The sequence below is a fragment of the Sciurus vulgaris genome, assembly GCF_902686455.1.
Source record: "Sciurus vulgaris genome assembly, chromosome: 3".
In the NCBI taxonomy this organism is placed as follows: domain Eukaryota; kingdom Metazoa; phylum Chordata; class Mammalia; order Rodentia; family Sciuridae; genus Sciurus; species Sciurus vulgaris.
In genome coordinates, this window is record NC_136463.1 from 11,807,484 (window position 1) to 11,827,491 (window position 20,008).

Sequence of the window (20,008 nt, forward strand, 5' to 3'; positions counted from 1 at the left end):
CAGTCCTTTGTATTTATTTATTTATTTTATTTTATTTTACTTTGAGACAGGATCTCCCTAAGTTGCTGAGGCTGGCCTCAAACTTATGATCCTCCTGCCTCAGCCTCCAGAATAGCTAGGATTCCAGAGACCTGCCACCCACACCTGGCAACTTGCTGCATTTCTAACAAGCACCCAGATGAGATCCACAGCGCTGCAAATGTGGAGGACACGGGCTGTAGATTCAGAGAGAACCAGATTAGAATCTTGATTCCTATCTGTCACCAGTTCTGGTGAGGGCAGGGTTAATACCCGCCTCACCCAGTGGTCAGGTGGATTACAGGTAAGGGTAGGGAATGCCTAGAATGTAACAATTCTCCACCGACAGCCATTGTTACAGTAACTGTTGTAACTAATGAACCAGCTGAGACTCACATACCCCAGTGGCTCAGACACCTGGTATTTCGTGTGACCTAAGAAATACCTCCACAGTGTGGCATTTGGACGAGTGAAGCAAAAAGCCTGTGCTGACGTATGACCCCAAGAAGGTGTAGGATCTGTTTTTCAGGGGGTGCTGGGGGATGAACCCGGGGGTGCTTTCCCCCTGCACTATATCCCCAGCCCTTTCTACTTTTTTGTTTTGAGACTGGGTCTTGCTAAGATGCCAAAGGTCTCACTAAGTTGCTAAGGCTGGCCTCCAACTTGAGATCCTCTCACCTCGGCCTCCTGAGTCACGAGATTTTGGGTGCCCAACTAATTACCTTTTCCTGATCATAACTACATGCATGCTTATTGAGGACTATTTGGGAAATAAGATAAAAAAGAAGAAAGTGAAGCCCTTTAGCTGTACAACCAGAGTGAGCCCTGGTTAACATTTCAGCACATCTCTTTGCAGTCTCTCTTGATAGGGCCACAAAGATATGGATGTAGAGGTAGTCAAGACCTTTCTGATAACGTGCCTCCTTTTTCACCTAGTTATATCATGAGCATTTTTTACTGAATACATTTTAAAAACATCATCCAGGGCCTACATGGCATTGCAGTGTCAGAATTCTGGCTAACTGGTCTGCGTGGGAAGACGCGCCAAAGGATCTCTGTGTACTTTCTGGCCCTCCCACCCTCCCTCTCTCCTTATGTCCAGTGTCTAGGTCAGGTGAGTGGCCCAGGAGCAGAGCCAGCAGGCAGAGGAGGGAGGCCCCACCTGCGTGAGACCTTGGCTGCATCTCTCCCTAGCAGAGCTAAACAATCCAAGGAACCTGGAAAATTCCAACAGAAATATTCTGCGGCTCTCACCTTTGCATTAGGGTGCAAATAATGCATTTAAATTTCCACTGGACTTATACTCTTATCTTACTGGCTGTCTTTACTACCTCCTGTCTGCATCTCCCACTTACTCTGGAGGGACCACAGCCTTAGGGCTTCGCCTTATTCTGAAGCTGGTAGCCAGTGTGCTGGAGAGCATTACCTTGAGGGGCCACGGCCTGGTGGACATGCTGGACAGGGAGGGTGGTTGAAGCCCGGGGCATCAGTACAGCCCATATCATGGCTGTATGGAATCCCAAAATAGTAGTCAAAACCTGGAACAGAAGCAACCAACCAGTTAGCATGCCAGCTCAATTGTCTCTTCGTGGACCTGCCTTCTTACACCCAGGACAAAAATTTAATTTCCCATGGTTTAATAATGCAATGCTCTGGAGTAGGTCATTAAAAGAGGATTTGATTAATATCCTTTTGAAGTAGGCAAAGAAAATCATTTTGCCAGGTTCGGCTAGAAGACTGGTTTTGCAAACTACCTTGTGGTTCGAGTTAACCCAGGCCGGGAAGAACTGGAGAGAATGGTTGACTATCTCACATTCTTAGGGAAATGTGTACACCTTCAGTAAGAATCTAGTGAAAACCTACTATATGTGTGACACTTTAAGGGGAAAAAATTAAATCAATCCTACCCTCACGGACTTTCCATCTAAAGGGGAAATAAAATACATAGGTTAAGTCTTAAGAGATGGGCAGGAGAGTCAGAAGGTGCAGCAGCTGGGTGGGGGCTGGGACAGGAATCTTGAATGCTTCTAGAAGGATGGGCCTGATGGGATTGGGGCTGGGGTGGTGGCCTGCAGGGGAGGGAGGGAGGGAGGGAGGGAGGGCTGTGAGCACCAGACCTGAATGTCTGGTGTTGAAATTTTATTCTGACATCCAAAGGATAAAACCCAGAGCTGGCTAGAAGGCACGGATTCTCCAGGAAGCCTCCTGCAATCACCTGGGAGTTTTTTTAGCTCTCTTCATTTCCCTTAAGGCGGTCAGAACTCAAATCTCCACAAGAATAGTCTCTATCCAGGGCCTCCAATGCCAGGCCTGGTGAACAGAGAGGGCTGGCCTCTGTTTCCTCTTCTGGCCTTCCCTGGGCCTCCCGCCTGCTGGGCTCACTTTTCCTACCTAACCCGGTTACCTCCAGTTCCCAGGTACTTGCGCCTTAGGGCTTTGGTGGCTTTGCCTGGAATTCCCTGTTCTGTGTCTCTCACGGGGAAGCTGAATATGTCTAGCCCAGCCCAGTTCTGCTGCAGTTTCCCCAGATCCCCAGCCCCCCGGAACCCCGTCCTCCATTCCGTTCCAAGTCCTAGCCTGCAAACCTTTGAGCAGTGTGAGTGACGCGAGGCTTCCCCAGTGCTGCTGCACTCCTTGAGTTGGGACATTAGGTCTTTGTTAACCCAATAGGTGGTGTAGACTGAAGGACTAGTTAATGTTAGTTGTACTAGGCAAAATATAAAAAGCAAAAAATTGACAGTTCCATGTGGACCTGGTTTGTGCAAATTTTTTGGATGCCCACAGGTAAACACCACAGCCCAGCAGTGTGACCGCGTTCAGTGTCAAGACGAGCCGAGACCAGGGTCAGACAGTAAATATTTTCAGTTTTACGGGCCAGCTGGTCTCTGGTGCAGCTTCTCAACTCTGCTGTTGGGGTCCAAAAGTGCCCACAACATGCACACAGATGAGTACAGCCGCTTCCCCTACAAAGTTTACTTGCCAAAACAGGGAGCTTACTGGAGTCGGCCCTCAGGTCTATTTGGACCCCTGGTCTAGAGCACAGGTGTCCTCTGACCCCAGATTTGGGAAGAAGCCCTGATGGTGGGGAAGCACCACCCTGAGAAACAGCCAAGGACTTTGGAAAACCCTCACTATCCTGGTGAACTGGATGCGGAGAGAATCCATCACTCAGCAAAGGATGTTCAGAGGAGGGCTCTGGCTGCTTCATCTTGGCCTCCTTCCCCAGGCCCAGGGTGAGGGGTCTGAGAAGCTAAGAGCGGCCAGGAAGGAGCCAAGAGGCAGTGTCCCCTGCAGGGACCTGCAGCCCCTGCTTCAGCAAACCCATGGGACACTTTGCACTTCTTTCCAGATCAGGCGTGTTGGGACCTCACAGGGCCTGAAGTTCCCCGAGGCAGAAAGAGCTGGGAGAGGACAGGAAAGCGGGTGGGTCAATAATGAGGCGCTAGGCAGAAAGGAAGGGAGCCCAGGAAGTGCTGGCAAGAGATCGGTGGGGTCACGGGGCAAGCCCGGCACCCCAGAGGCACCCGAGTGGCCTCGTGAACAAAGATGTCCTGACTTCGGGGAATGACCCCCGGAGATCCTTATTTTCCGTTTCCCGAGTAGTGGATCCCCAAAAGTGTTCTTACCGCGGAAGTTGGGGTGATAGGAGCCGTGGTGCCCGAGATGCCATTTGCCTGTGGTAAAACAAGACAGAGATGTTGAGAGGAATCTCCGGAGACCCCCAGGCCCTGCGGGAGCTGGTGACACACTCGGTTCTCCACCGGCTTGGCCCTTCCCCGAGGAGAAGCCGGGACAGTCAGCAAAGGCGCATGGAGGCCAAGCCTCGCTTCCCGGGGCCAGACGCACAGGACGCCTGTGGGAGGCACCTGGCAAGGGCGACTCAGGACAGGCAGGAAAGCCTCGGGAGAGGGGGCGCAGCCGCAGGCACAGCCATCTGAGCCTCTGCCCGCGAGTCACAGCACGTCCACACAGCGCTCCCCGCCCTCTGCACCGGCCTCCCACGCTGAGGCCAGGCAAAGGCGCAGGGTGGCCCAGGACGCAGGCGCACTGTGCCAGGGAGTCTCGGCAATGCCCAGCCGGAGCTGGACAGCTTCCGCTCCGGGCCACGTCCGTCTCCGCAGCAGCTCCAGCACCGCGACACCTACGGGGCGGCAAAAGAGGAAAGCCCGCCGCCGCTGCTGCCGACTCCTACGTGTGCTTGTCCTTGGGGAATAACTGGGCCACGGGGAGCGGGGTCCACGTCGGGACCGCCGATCTGCCCGTTCCACTCTGCGCCAGCCCCCTGGGAAATCACCCCAAAGCAAGGGGGCAGAGAAACAGATGGGATGCAAAATCTAACAGTGGAGGCGTCCAAGGACACAAATGAGGGGGAGATTCTCATGCAGCCACAGGAGTGTGGCTAAGGAAATTATCTGACGTGGCCTCAATTAATACCACACACCTATCTTTATTTTATTTTATTTTTCTAGTACTGGGGACTGAACCCAGGGGCACGCTACCACTGATCTACACCTCTAGCCCTCTTTTTTTTTTTTTTTTTTTTTTTTTTTTTTGAGACAGGGTCTCACTAAAGTGCTGAGGCTGGCCTCAAACTTGCCATCCTCCTGCCTCAGCCTCTAAAGTCTCTGTGATTATAGGTATACACCACTGGGTCTGGCTGCTCAACTACCTTTTAAAGACAAATGCATGAATGAAGAGTCTGTAAGAGTTCATTAATCCCTCCTTGCAACTGCTCCACAGCAGTGGGAAAAAAATTTCAAACAAAAAATTGGGGGAAAATGGATTAAGCATTACATGGAATGCTTAGATTAAACATTACATGGAAATACAAAATTACATTGAAATTCTAAAAATTATTTAAATGAAAATAAATATGTACAATTCAATTATACAGAAATATAAAATAATCCCAAAGGGAAGAAAAGTCAGGCTGAGGAGACAACTAGGTAAAAAGTATCAAAGCGGAGCGTGAGAGGTGTAAAGGAACTCAACATTCCTTTGGCAATTTTTCTGGCAAATGTCCTTTAGTTCATAATTTCAACAAGAGGATGTGCTTGTGTATCTCTCTAGGTCATGCAGGAGTGTCGTGAGTGGCGGGTGGCGGAGGCTGAAGCAGACCGCTCACCTCTGCTTACCAGGTGTTGACAGCATGAAGAAGGGGCTGGGGCTACAAGGCATTCAGCTCCCAAGACCCCAGGCCCCGTGGCAGCACGAGGCTGCGGACTCAGGCAGCCCTGGGACCCAACTCTTCTTGGCAGTGAGGTTGAAATGGATGCATGTAACTGGTCCGGTAGGAATGGTCAGCAGGAGCCTCTCGCAGGGCCCTCGTGGTGTTGATGTCCTTAACAAAATTGCACCCCAGAGCATGGGACCAAGGGGATTGGAAGGAGAGAAGGCTGGATCTTAATTGGTCCTTCCTCCTACCGACTGGGGCTTCTGGGACTGGCCCCTCCGGGACTACCTGTCATCCTCCAGTTGAGCTCCTGTAAAACGACGTCAGACGCCAACCCACAGGAGGGGGTGGTGCCAACACCAGAGGCAGCAGCCCCTGCCCTGGGTTGCCTGGGAAGCTCAGGGGCGCGTCCACCGGGACCCTCACTGTCGACCTGGCTGTTGGTACACCCTCCCGTGCCGTTCCTCTATGGAGGAGGGGGCCAGGGATCTCACTGGACCAGCTCCTTGAGAGGTGAACTAACAAGCACGGGCAGCGGGGACTGCTGGGTTGTCCTGGCCTCTGCAGGCGAGACCCGCAGGGGCGCAAGACTCACGGGTGAGCCTGGCCAGGCAACAGAGAGCAGGTCCTTTCCCGTCTGAAACTCAGTTGTCTCGCTACACAGCAGGAGAAATAATAATCTCAAAGGCACCTTCTTGCTCGGTGCAAAGAATCACCTATCCCAGGAGGCTGAGGCAGGAGGATGGCAAGTTCAGAGCCAGCCTCAGCAACTTAGGGAGGCCCTAAACAACTCAGTGAGAGCCTGACTCAAAAAATAAAAAGGGCTGCGGGTGTGGCTCAGGGTTCAGCTTCCCTGGGTTCCATCTCCAGCACCAAAAAAAAAAAAAAAAGAAGACCCATCCCAGCAACTGGCACATAATAAATGCTGAGTAGGAGGTGCTGAAAATATCTGAAAGGAAGGGCAGTCATTGGACCCCGCGGCCAAGCTCACTAGGTAGCTTCTGACCCGGCAGCCCTGTCCCGCTAGCGCTGCTGACAGAACGCGCCCAAGGCCAAGGCAATCGCCATAAGCCTGTCCCCGCTTCCCAGCCTCCCTTGCAGCCTGGAGGCCACGAGACCCAGCTTGGCCAGTAAGATTTAAGTGCCTTCTGGGAGGGGTCTGCAGGCCTGAAGAAGACTTTCTTTTTTTCCATTTCTATGGTTGTGCGCGATGTAGAGTCACATATTTGTGTAATCTCACATGTACACAGGTAATGATGTCTGTCTCAGTCCACCATCTTCCATACCTCCCTCCCTCTCATTTCCCTCTACATAATCTAAAGTTCCTCCATTCTTCTCTCACTCCCCACCCCCATTATATATCCTCATCCACTGATCAGGGAAAACATTCAGCCTTTGGTTTTTTGGGCTTGGCTTATTTCACTTAGCATGATATTCTCCACTTCCATCCATGTACCTGCAAATGCCATAGTATTATTCTTCTTTATGGTTGAATAATATTCCATTGTGTATTCTTGATAAAAGCGGACAACCTCTCTCCTTGGACCAAATTACAGTCAAGGGGACTGAAGCTGCCAGGAGGCAAGAGACAGGACATCAAGAGCCACAGGCTGCAGGTGGCAGAGCAGCAGGCGAGGAGGCCCCGGGACCTCCCGAGTGGCCAAGCTCATGAGAGCAGCCACCTACCCTGAAGTTCTTCATCAGGGTGGTGAAGGGTTCGGCATCCATTCCAGTCCGCTGAGAGGGCAGTTTAGTCACTCTCGGCAGAAAGCGTGCCGAACGCATGCAGCCAGAGGTGAACGCACACCTCGGCTGGAGCACGCCAAGCCTGCAGGCGTGAGGCAGCCCCCGGAGTAAAGGCAGCGGACGCACGCGCCCACTCTTACCGATCATCGCCGTGACATAGCCAGCCTGCCGCAGCACCTCCGCCAAGGTGGTCTCGTTGAGCGGAAGGCCCCCCACAGAGGTGACTGCAAAGTTGTGTGTGACCCCATTGCGAAGGCCCAGCCGTCCGGTGAGCAGGGAGGCCCGGGAGGGCGAGCAGGTGGAGGCGGCTGCATGGAAGTCCACAAACCTGCATAGAAATGAACGCCGTCAGGACCCGCCAGCCCCAGGAAGCCAGGGCGGGGAAACGGCCATCCCACTCAGTGCCCGGAGCCCAGGGCTGCGGGAAAGTTTAAAGATCCCCCGCCATGCAGCAGGTAAGGAAATGAAGCCCAGAGAGGGAACGCCACCAGTCCAAGGTCACACAGCTGATCCAAATCTATTTAATCCGACATATTCAGTCGATCCTCTTTATTTATAAGTTCTATATTTCAAAGTCGCCTACTCTCTAAGCCCCCAGATCAATATTGGACGCTCTTTAGAGTTGTTCCCACGTGGAGGCAGGCCTGCAAATAATTTGAGTTGCCCGTTGTGCACATTGCCAGCTGAAGTGAAGCAAGGTGACCCTTGGCCTTCTTATTTCAGCTCAGGCTATAAACAAGCATCCTTTCCTATTGAGTGCCGCGGTTTCTGCATGTTTGTGCATTTCATTGGTAATTTCCTGGTGCAAAATGTCACTCACAGGTGATGCTGAAGCGCTGACTCATGTTCCTAAGCCTGCGAAGGCTGCCCTGGGCCTGAGGGAAACGGGGCATGTTACGTAAGCTTTGTTCAGGAAGGAGCTATAATGCTGTCGCCTGTGAGTTCAGGTTAATGGGTCAGAAATATATGTATTAAATAAGGTGTCTTTAAACAGAAACACGCATAAAACATGGGTATGCCCTGATCCACTGAGGGAAGCATCCTAGGCGGACACACCGAGAAGCCCCGATTCGGTATTCACTAACTCAGAGTTCATGGTGAACTTACGAAATCTAACTACTGCCAATAACAAGAACTGACGAAATCTGTTATGTGTTACCGCGTGTCCAGCCCTGCTTTAGACACTGTGGCAAAACACAGAACTCTAGCCCGTGCCCCACCCGTCAGGAACATGCACCCTCTTCAGTGTTATGGAAGCAAATCCATTTACCGCTGCTCCAAAGGGGGCTCAATGAGAGGAGGGTGGATTCACATCAGGAAAGACCATCTTAACACGAGTCTTGAGCTCCTTGTATCTTTAAATGATTGATGGAAACCCAGAGATGGTAATCCGTTCACTTGCAGAAGCGGGAAGAGGGATGAGTGAAGTGCCTTGTCAATCAAACTGGAGCTGCTAGTTTGAATGATTGACAGGAGCAGTGAGCTCCAGCAGCAAAGGCATCTTCTAGCAAGGAAGAGCCCTGAGTGCGACAAGGATGCACAGGAGTGTGTAATAGGCACCCCAAGGGCGAGAGAGACGGTGGGAAGGGCCAAGGGATGTTCGAGGATCCAGACGGTGGAAAGAACATGGTAAAGCTTCAAGGACTAGCGGAGGCTCCAGAGAGGAGGCGGGACGTGGACTGGCATCTAAGAAATGGAGCTCCTTTTCACCTGTGACCATCACAAGCACACGCTTCTCCACAGGAGGAAAGCAAGATGTTCTCATTTTGCAAAAGGAAACATTGGAAGAATAAGCCAGAGGCTAATTTATTTAAAAAAAAAAAAAAAAAGTGGTTTCCCATAAACAGGCAGGAGAAATGGGCTGTGGCTTAGTGGGTAAGCATCCCTGGGCCCAATCTCTAGTACTCCACCCAAGAAAAAAGACAACTAGAGTCAAGAATCACTCCCAGTGACAGCAGCACACAGTGGTCGGTATACAGACCGGAAGACAAAGTTGTTAAAACTGCAAGAAAAGTTTAAACCTAAATGCAAATCAAAACTACTCTAAGATTCCATCCTACCCAATCAGAGTGGCGATTATTTAAAATGCAAGCAACAATAGGTGTTGGTGAGGATGTGGGGAAAGGGCACACTCATACGTTGCTGGTGGGACTGTAAATTGGTGTAGCCACTCTAGAAAGCAGTGTGGAGATTCCTCAGAAAACTTGGAGTGGACCCACCATTTGACCCAGCTATCCCACTCCTCGGTTTATACCCAGAGGACTTAAAATCAGCATACTACAGAGATACAGCCACATCAATGTTCATAGCTGCTCAATTCACAATAGCTAAACTATGGAACCAACCTAGATGCCCTTCAACAGATGAATGGATAAAGAAAATGTGGTATATATACACAGTGGAATATTACTCAGCTTTAAAGAAGAATGAAATTCTGGCATTTGCTGGTAAAGGGATGGAGTTAGAGAATATCATGCTAAATGAAATAAGTCAATCCCAAAAAAACAAAGGTTGACTGTTTTCTCTGGTATGTGGAAGCTAATTCACAAAGGGGGAGTGCGGGGCGATAGGGAAGAATAATGAAGAGAGGGGAAGGGGTATGGAGGAAGGAAGGATAGTAGAATGAAACTGATATTATTACGTCATGTTCACGTATGACTGCATGACCCATGTGCTCCTACAATACATACAACCAGAAAAATGAGATTACACTCCATTTATGTACGATCTATCAAAATGTATAAATGCATTCTTCTGTCATGTACAATTAGGACAAATAATATTTTAAAAATAAAAAAAAGAAAGCTTAAACCTCAGTTGCTGTATTATCAGAACTACTGATATTTTTAAACTATTTCACTTATATAGTAAAGCAAATAAGCTACTTCTTTATTTATTTTAATTTTTTGTGGGACTAGGGATTGAACTCAGGGTATTTTTACCTCTGAGCTACATCCCTAGACCTTTTAATTTCTTATTTTGAGACAGGGTGTCACTAAGTTGCTGAGACTGGCATCAAAGTTGGCAATCCTCCTGCCTCGGCCTCCTGTTCCCTGGAATTACAGGCCTGCACCACCACACCTGGCAGCAAATGAGAAATGAGCCAAGATTTTTATTGTAATGAAATGTAAAAGAAGATATAAAAAGTTAAGGGGAAAACCCTATAAGTGTAAAAATGTCATTATGGACTGGCGATTTTTAAAACTGTGTATTTCCTAGCTATACCTTAACACCCAGTAGCCATGAACACACACCTACACCCCACTGTTTTCAGCACCATCCCACAATAAAAATACTCCAATTTAGGTGGATAAATACCTAACGCCAGCTTTGGTGAAGGGAAGTACCAGGGCATCTTAGCCAAAAAACAAAGACCTAGAAGCCAGCTCAGGGGGGCTCCTGCTGGCTAAGTTTGGGGCAATCTGAGCATCAGAAGAATAATTATTATCAGCCACAAACGGATGAAAATCTGTAAGATCAAATTGACACTGAAAGGAAGTCGTTTGTCACAGGAGAGGAATACGCGATTCTAACTTCCCACCCCAAACTTCATAATGGAAGGGAAAGAATGAAGCAGGGACTCTGCCCGTCTGCAGTGACCCCAGGCCACCCCTGGGTGATGGGGACAGGCGCTCCTTCACGGAAGGACAGCGGCAGCCCGCAGGGAGGAAACAGGCCTGGCAAGTCACCATTTTTGCAAAAATAAAACCTCCCCCACATAATAATTGACAAGGAGTGGCTGCTGGTGCTCACGCCGTCCCAGCATGTCACCCCCGGGTCACTTATAAATTGGACAGAGCTGGCAATTACCTCCTTACAAAGTGATTAGCTTCAGAGACACTACTAACGGCCCCCTGAGCTCGAATGTCTCCTGATGGGATGTTAGGAAGTTCATCAGATCAAGGGTTCCTGCCAAAGACACCGAACCCGAATCTAATCAAAATTCTGGACCTCACTTCCAGGTCACAGGAAATACAGATAATAGGACAGATTAAATGACACCACGAGGAAATCACTGAACAAAATCGGTATACCTTGGGCTGGGGCCGGGGCTCAGTAGTGGGGCGCTTGCCTCACCTACATGAGGCACCGGGTTTGATCCTCAGCACCACATAAAAATAAAATAAAGGTATTGCGTCCACCTACAACTAAAAATACATTTTAAAAAAATCGGTACCTAGGCATCGCTACAAAACAACTAGTCTCCAAAACAGCAGTGTTGCTGGGCACAGTGGTACACACCGATAATCCTAGAGAGGCTTATAGGAGGCTGAGGCAGGAGGCTCACAAGTTGGAGGCCAGCCTCAACAACTTAGCGAGATCCTGGTTCACCATAAAATAAAAAGGGCCAGGGGGTGTAGCTCAGTGACAGAGTGCTTCCCTAACATGCATGAGGCCCTGGGCTCGATCCCTAGCATCTCTCTCTCTCTCTCACACACACACACACACACACACAAACACACAGTGTCGTGGGAAAAAATGGGATTGGGGGTGGGTAATATTCTATGTTAAAGGAAACTAAAGAGACTAAACCAAATGCATGATGCTTCACTGGATTTCACTTCAAATAAACTAACAACACACATTTGGGGGATAATTAAAGACATGTTCATGTGGACTACTGATATAAGATATGAGAGAACTATTATAAATTTGAGGATAATAATGGTATCATGGGCATGTAAGAATGTTCTTATTCCCTTTTTTTTGGCACTGGGAACTGAACCCGGGGTTGCTCAACCACTGAGCTACATCCCAGCCCTTTCTAAAATTTATTTTGAGACAGGGTCCTGCAACTGCCCAGGCTGGCCTTGAACTCGCGGTCCTCCTGCCTCAGCCTCTGCGTGCGCTGGGGTGTAGAATGTTCTCCCTCTGAGGGCTGCCGGCTACGGTGTTTGTAACGAGGGACATGGTGTCTGCATTCTTCAAATGATACCACGGAAACAAATACGTAATTTATAGAGTTAACTGTGAGCAAGATCAGCAAAACGTGAACCATGGACAACGAGGCTGGTGTTTATTTTACTCTTCTTTTGATTTTTCTTTTTGTTTGAAATCTATAACGTTAAAAGGATTTTTTAGGTTTTGGAGACCCGGAAACTAGACTGAACAGGGCCATGACACGAGGGTTTGCCGGGAGGGAGGGAGGGGCGGCTGGCAAGGCTGCAGGCCTCCCCAGACCTCAGCAAGTTCGGCCACCTCACTGGCAGGGAGGTGAAGGCCGGGCTGGAGGAGGGGTGGTGGGTAAGGCCCAAGAGGCTGAAGCAGGGCACGTACCTCTCTGTCCACTGGGCTGCACGACACACCCTCTCTGGTCACCAGGACCCCTGTAAGCTAAAATCCTATGAGTCGCTAAGGTTTTCACACCCCTTAGAGGTGCCCCACGGAGATGCCCCAGTCTGGTTAAGGCAGAGGTGCCCTTCACCAGGACTTTGGCATCAGCACAGAGAATGACCCGAGGGCAAAGAGGTCTGCAGACCAACAGAGTAGATTCCTGCTTTTATGCTTTTTCTCTTTTCTTTCCCATCTTGTGTCTTTTCCTATGAAACAAAAACATACTCAAACCTAGAAATGAGAAGGCAAAACCATTTTTTAAATCAGATAGATCTATTACCATATGGCCCAGGGATTCTACTTCTAGGAATTGCCCTTAAAAGAATTGAAATTAGGTTCTCCGACAAATACCAATACACACAGGCTCACAGCAGCACTACTTACAATAGGCAAAAGGTGAGAAGAACACAAGTGCCCATCCACAGGTGGATGGATAGAAACAAATGTGGTATGTCCATACAGGGAAATATTACTCAGCAATAAAAAAGGAATGAAGTAGTAATACATGCAACCACACAGATGAACCTTGAAAACAGTATGATAGGGGCTGGGGTGTAGGTCAATGGTGGGGTGCTTGACTAGTACTTATAGGGCCTGGGTTCAAACCCTAGCACTGCAACACACACACACACACAGGGGCGAAAGAAGCCAGACACTAAATGTCATGCACCGTATGACTCTAATTATATGAAATATCCAGAATAGGTAAATTCAGAAACAGAAAGGTGACCAGAAGATGCTAGGACCTGGGGGAGAGGGGAGCAGGCAGCGACTGCCGAGTGGCTGTGGGGTGTACTTGGGGTGATGAGGATGGGTTGGGACTGAATGGAAATGGCCGTTGCACACATTGTGAAGGTGCCAAAGGTCATTGAATTGTCAGTGATTTTAACAGCTTACAATGACTCATTTCAGGTCATCTAAGTAACATTTTGTTAAAAAACAGACCAAAAGGAAAATACCCAAAGAGAATCTCTCAGGAAGGAGCGGAGGCCGACTAGGTCTCAGATGAGAAAGCTACTTCCTTATAACTCAGGGGTCACTTATCATCTCGTTCACTTATTCCAGAAAGCCCGGACTGAGCAGCCAGAGCGAGGGGGCAGCCCCCGACCACGTAACCGTGCACCTTTGGCATCTCTGGACAACAGCGAACCGTAATTCCTCGCTTTTGTGTTTAGGGCGGATTTGGGAAGGCCACACATTCTTGGACATGCCTCCGTTTGACAGGTGGGATCTGTGTCCCTCCCTTCGAATACGGACAGGTTCTATGACTGCTCTGACCAGCAGATTAACATGGAAGTAAATGACAGGGTGTTGGTTTCAGGGTTCAGGTCTTACGAAACCGGCAGCTTCTACTTCCCCTTTATTTATTTATTTGTATCAGGAATTGAACCCAGGCGCTCCTAACCACTGAGCCACCCCAGCCCTACTTTCTTTTTTAATTTTGAGACAGGGTCTCACTAAGTTGCTTAGGACCTCGATAAATGGCCGAGGCTGCCTTTGAACTTGCGATCCTCCCGCCTCAGGCGCCCGAGCTGCTTGAGATTCCAGGTGTGTGCCACCATACCCGGCGACTTCCTCGCTCGAAACAGTCTTGTCGGCCACCATATAAGAAATGGAGTGTCCAGGCAGGGCAGCACATACCTGTAATCCCAGCCACTTCGGAGGCTGAGGCTGGAGGATCACAAGTTTGAGGCCAACCGGGGCAACTTAGTGAGACTGTCGCAAAATGGAAAATAGAAAAAGACTGGAGCTGTGGCTCAGGCATAAAGCACTCCTGGGTTCAACTGTGACTCGGTGGTAGGACACTCCCGGGGCCAATCCCTAGGACGGCAAAAACAAAAACAAAATTTAATTTAAAAAGAAGAAGGGGGACTACCCTGCAGTCTCCAGGCTGGAGAGGCCATCTGCAGGTGCTTTGGCACGAGACCCCGGATGAGGCTGTTGCCGTGGAGGTGACACCCACCTTGGATCTCCCGGCCTGACCACCTGCTCGCCGAATCCCACGTAGCCATGGCAGATGACAGAATGTGGAGAGGAGAAATTGCCCAGTGGAGAGGTGCCTGAATTCCTGACCCCAAAACCTGAGCTACAGAAAAATGGCTGTTACCTGAAGCTAAGGGGGGGCAGCCTGGTATTCTGCACCCCACAAGAGGACAGCGTCCGGCTCTCACTGGGTGGTACCTGGTTCATTATTAAGTGCCCAGCACAGCACAAAACAGGTGCCACCAACTGGGTGCCGATGGGTGAGGCGGTCGCCTTCTTCGCTTTGGTAGAACAGAGCAGGTCTTGCCACAGAAACCCAGGCCGTGGTCCCAGAGGATGCGTTCACACCCTCCAGGCAGAAGAAACCAAAGAAACAGGCAGAAAGGGGACATAAAGGGAGGGCAAGGAAAGACACCACCATCTCTCTCCTGGGCCTGTCACTCCCGAGTGTCTGGGAAATCTGTAAATCTTAGAGTCCCTATAAATTCACCCACTCATTAAAATTACCGTGGACACCATTTATTATCCCACCAATAAATAAATACATTATGCAAAGAGAAACAGGGTATGTTCAGAAACCTATAATTTAGGGGACTTTACAGTATTAATATTGATAAGATAACAGAGACTACGTCAGCCTAAAGATCCTAAGATACCTTCCCATGCCCACCCCTCACTGTTTCCAGGAATCCCAAAAGCATCTCTCTCTCTCTCTCTCTCTCTCTCTCTCTCTCTCTCTCTCTCTCTCTCCACTCTCTGCATTCGCCCTGCGTTTCGTTAGGCATGGTGGCTCATGCCTGTAATCCCAGCAACTCGGGAGGCTGAGGCAAGAGGCTTGCCAAGTTTGAGGCCAGCCTCAGCAATTTAGGGAGACCTTATCTCAAAATAAGAAACCAAAAGGGTTAGGGATGTGGCTCAGTAGTAAAGTGCCTCTGGGTTTAATCCCCACTGCCAGAGAGAGAGACTGCATACTCCCTTGAATTTGTATTTGCTTTTCGTAAATAAATCTGTGTCCCTGACGGACATGTGCTGACACTCTTTCTCCTCACGTTCACCAAGGACCCCCACTCATCCTTGGTCTTTCCCTGCTCCTGGAGGAACTCCTCAGACTGCCTCCAGGTGACATCTCTTCTCCAGTGAACCCCTGACGCCATTTTTCAAGGTGACAAACAGCAAAGCAGGGCCGTCCCCACGGTGCAGGAAGTCACGCTGAGCTCCCAGCCCTGCCCTTCTGGAAGCTGTTCCGGCCCTGAAGCCGCGCTCCTGGAAAGGGCCAGGCGGTGCCTCCGTCTGACAGAATGGGGACAGAGAAGGTGTCTGCGCCAACGAGCGCCAACGAGCTGAGGGAGGCTCTCCTGCAGGGCCCCAGGGAGCTCCGGGCTCCAGCTCAGGCCGGCTGCCAGCATGTCCCCCGGCCCCGAGTCTCCAGGACCTGCAAGGACGTCGCAGTTTTTCTCCTCTTAACCTCCAGGTGCCCAGGCACAGCTTCCTTTAAAGCATCTCCAAGAACCAGACATCCTGGGACCACAGAGACCCAGCTCCTGGGGCAAAATCCAGGCCCAGGAGTTGTGTCTTGGTCAGGCAGCGGCTGTCCTTGGGATTCCCACCCGAGCTCCACCCTGCTCGGCCGATGCCGCGCCTCTTGAGGCTGGAGCACTGGGACCCTCCTGGCTCCCACCCCCGACGGTCCTGCTGACCATTCGCCTCAGTCTCTCACTAACGCTCATGAAACTCTCCTGTGATCCAGGTGCCTTTCCAAGCACGCCACACGCATCAAGCCATGTGCGTCTGCTGCCCTTGGATCTCTTCCGGGGAGAACCCGTAGTTCTGAAGGCGCGGCCAAGTTCACGGTCATCCTCACTTTATCCGCCACAGCAGGACCCGCTGCGTAATATGCAGGGCCCAGGACAAAATGAAAACCAGGGTCCTGTCTCCAAAAACCCCTGAGCATTTCAACCTGGCAACAGCAGAGGAGACGACCCAGCGGGGTCCCTCTAAACGCGGGTCTCTGTGCACCCGCCCGGGGCGCTGCTCACGAAGATGGCCCTACGGAACGGCATCGGCCAGGACTTGGCCCGCTGGGCTTCCCAGAGCCCGGGCGAGGCTCCTGTTGGTCTTGCTGCCCCAGACACGGCCCCTGCGTGGCATGGGGTAGCTTCCTGGCCAGCCGGTCAGTGCGTCTTCTTCTCGACAGGCTGCTGCACCCCGTTCCCCCTCCCACGCTGGCTGTCTCAGGAGACAATGCCCAGGTCCCACCCGTTTCCCGGGCAAAGCGTGACCTGTCCTTCCCTCTCCACAGCCAGACCAAAGGCATGCCTGTCAGCTGGACTTCCAAACCGTCCTCTTCTCTCCACCTACCTACGAGTGTCCCCATCCGAGCAGCGAGCATTCTGTACCCAGGCCCCCCTTCCACTCCAGGGCCTCCGTGTCCGCCGTGGCTAGCAGGTGTCCCCGGCTGGAAACCCTCCAATGACTCACCGTGATCCAAAGAGATCCCGAGTGGCCCGCGGTCTGCGGGTCTTCCATCAGAGCTCCGCAGCCGGGGACCGAGCACGGGACAGGCCAGAGGGGTCACAGTGTTCTGGGACAGTGTTCCTCTCAGCACCGAGGGCAGCCGGGGGGCTCACAGGGAAAGCAGTCCCCTCTGCACAGGTCAGGGAGCCCCTGGAGCAGACACCGGACGGTCCCAGCCGGAGCCTCAGGTGGGCCACCATCACCATCAGGACGCTCAGTAGTCCTTGGAGAGGGGGACAAACGCCACTGATTTCCACGTGTGACGAGACAACGGGAAAGCAGAGACCTGCCACCCCACCTGATGTCACCCCACCTGATGCTCTGGACCCCACCTGATGTCACCCGCACGGTCCCTCGGTTGGAGTGGCTCTCCTAGGACACCCCAAGCTCGTTCCTGCCTCATGCTCCCTCTTTGCTCTGGCCTCCACATGGCTGACCCTTTCTTGTCCACTGGGTCTCAGTCCCCATTCCACCTCTTCAGGGACGCGGCCGGGTCACTCTCTGGTCTGTTGTCCCTCGCCCTCGTCTTCTCAGACCTTATCTTTTCACAGACGTAGCTCCCTGCGGGCGGCCCTGCCCCCTGGTCTAGAATGGAGTTCCCGACCAGGCGCCTGCCGGGTGGTCCAGCTGCGGCGATGCTGGCCGGCTTACCTGGCTTCTCTGCGGGCGCCAAGCCTCCACCTCTGCAGCACCTGGCTGCGCACACGCAGAGGCACCCCTGGACCTTCCTCCCCTGGCGGGTCCTTCTGCCTCCCAACACACGCACGCGCTGGTCACGTCCACCCTTTACCCACCAGCTGCTGTTTTAGTTCAACCAACCACAACAGGGCCAGCTGGGAAGCCGCAGGGAAGAAACCACAGCCTTGTGTCCACGATATTCCAGTGGAAGTGTGAAGATGCGCGAAGAAAACAGGTGAGCCCGTTAGGGAGCGGGAGGAAGGTTCCGTGGGAGGCATAGCAACGGGAAGGCTGAAGGCAGCCACGGACACGCCTGGGTTCAGATCCGAACCCAGCTCCAGTGTGAGACACAGCAGCACCTCATTCACCTCAGTCCCGGCGACACTACCCAGGTCCACATGGTCCTTGCCCCTTGCCCAAGCCCCTCTCTCTAACCCATTCTAGCACATGACCGTCCAGTCATCTCCCGTCCTCAGGGACTGACTTCTGCTTAGTCGTCATAACCTCAACCTACCCTTTCCAGCCTCCTGAGCCACTGCTGACCCCAACAGGTTAGACTATGTCCCTCAAAATGCCCGAGTTCTAACCCCCAGGACCTTAGAATGCGACCTTATTTCAAAACAGGGTCGCTGAGCCCAGCACAGGGGTGCACGCGTGGGAGCAGCTTGGGAGGCCGAGGCAGGAGGCTTGCAAGTTCAAGGTCAGCTTAGTGAGGCCCTCAACAACTTAGCGAGACTGTGTTTCAAAATGAAAAAATAAAAATAAAAAAATACACATTTTTAATTTATATATATATATATATATATATATATATATATGTATGTGTACACCCACACACACGCACACACACACGTATGTGATCACTAAAGGTCTAGTTAGTCGAGATGACACTGGAGGAGTCCCTGAAGAGGAGAGAAACACAGAAGGATACCATGTGAAGACACAAGTCACGCGGAGGGAAGAAGGTCCCGAGAAGATGCAGACAGACTGTTACGAAGCTGCCTCAAGCCACAGAATACCTGGGGCCACCAGAAGCTGGAAGAAGGAAGGGACATCCCCCACGCTCTGCGGCACCTGGGTCTGGGACTCCTAGCCTCCGGCGCTGAGGCCGTGTATTGCTTTAAAGCCGCTCACTCTGAGTGCAGTAGCCCTCGGGGCTAACAGCTGCCTGCAGAGCGGCCCCCCACGGCCCACACCACCCTCCAGCCCAGCCCTCACCTCTGCTGGCCTTGGCCCAGAGGGCTTTGGCCTCTTCTTGCCCTTCCAAACCCCTACCTGGCCTCCGAAACCCACCATTGTCACAGAGTCTTCCCTAGTCCGCCACCTTTGACTTCCAGAGTCTGGGCCCCTTCCCACCGCCCTCCGTGTCGCATGTGGACACTCCTCTGAGCCAGACAGTAAGCACCATTGGCGGGGTCCCCACCTTCTGCACGGCTGGTGGGGTGCCGAGGGGGGCTCCCTGCCCGTCCCGCTCCCCAGTGTGAGCCCATCAGGAAGCACGACCTCCCATTTTTGGCAATAAGGTGTGCAACCCAAGACTCCAACAGGTTTATTCAGAATCCAAACCCGGAATCTTCTGAATCAGAGAGAGAGAAATAGCTCTTTTTTGCCCCTCAAGCTAGAATGGTGTAGCCCCGAAGGGCAGGGGCCACATCTTCCAAAGAATGGGCCCCTGGCTCAGTAGCACAGAGTAAAAACTGTCTCTCTGGGGCTGAGTTCCCCAGCCGGGCCCATGCCCCTTGGTGCTTACGCTGGCCACGCTGGGTTTCTGTCACTTAGGCCCTGAGTCCTGGCTCTTGCACTGGAGGGGAAGCAGGACAGAGGCCTGGCACGTAACCATGAGCAGACAAGTCCCTTCTCAAGTCACTCACAGTTCCGCAAGGGAGAAGGACAATTTTGGTGAATGAGATGCCAGGGAGAGCAGCGGGCACAAGATGTTCTGATGAGGTGTTGTGGCGGGGAGTGGGGGGGGAAGCTGAGACCTAAAGGATAAACAGGCATCAGCTTCGGTTTTTCTCATAACAGGAAAAGTTACCATCTACCAAAGGGCCACCACTCGAATCATCTTTTTCTGCAGGCCTGGGGCTTGAGCCCAGGGCCTCGCACATGCTAGGCGAGTGCTCAACCACTGAGCTGTGTCCCCAGCCCACCCCAATCATCCTGTGCACACAGTCAAGCCCTGCATGAGAAGGTCGGTATGACAGCACGCCTATTTCAATGGCTAGTGAGGTCGTGGCCATCTTGGCTTGGGTAAGGACACTTCTACAGACAATGGCCATGCAACAAGGAAATCATCTCATGACCCATTTCTCAGGATATATTTCTAAGAAGGGATGCATGAATGTATTTCTCCTAATTTTTAAAACAATCTGGCCAGGCATGGTGGCACATGCCTGTAATCCCAGTGACCAGGGAGGCTGAGGCAGGAGGATCTCAAATTCAAGGCCAACCTCGGCAACTTAGTGAGACCCTTCTCAAAATTAAAAAAAAAAAAAAAAAAAGGTAGCAGGGTGGGAAGCTGAGGAGGTAGGTCAGTGGTAAAGCACCCCTGAGCTCATTCCC

The 20,008-nt window shown here is 51.6% G+C and overlaps 1 protein-coding gene across 7 annotated transcripts in view; it reads right to left on the bottom strand.

The window, feature by feature from the left end:
• The window catches only part of ARSG (arylsulfatase G), a 121,301-nt gene that overhangs the window by 44,972 nt on the left and 56,321 nt on the right, over positions 1 to 20,008 (bottom strand). For 6 of the 7 annotated variants that reach the window (XM_079131986.1, XM_079131990.1, XM_079131985.1 and 3 more), the window contains exons 3-5: positions 7,078 to 7,265; positions 3,645 to 3,692; positions 1,445 to 1,556 (exon numbers count right to left, since the gene is read on the bottom strand). In XM_079131986.1, coding sequence (XP_078988112.1) covers positions 1,445 to 1,556; positions 3,645 to 3,692; positions 7,078 to 7,265 — 348 coding nt within the window. The remainder of the gene's footprint in view (positions 1 to 1,444; positions 1,557 to 3,644; positions 3,693 to 7,077; positions 7,266 to 20,008) is intronic. The other variant, XM_079131991.1, reaches the window with a different exon arrangement.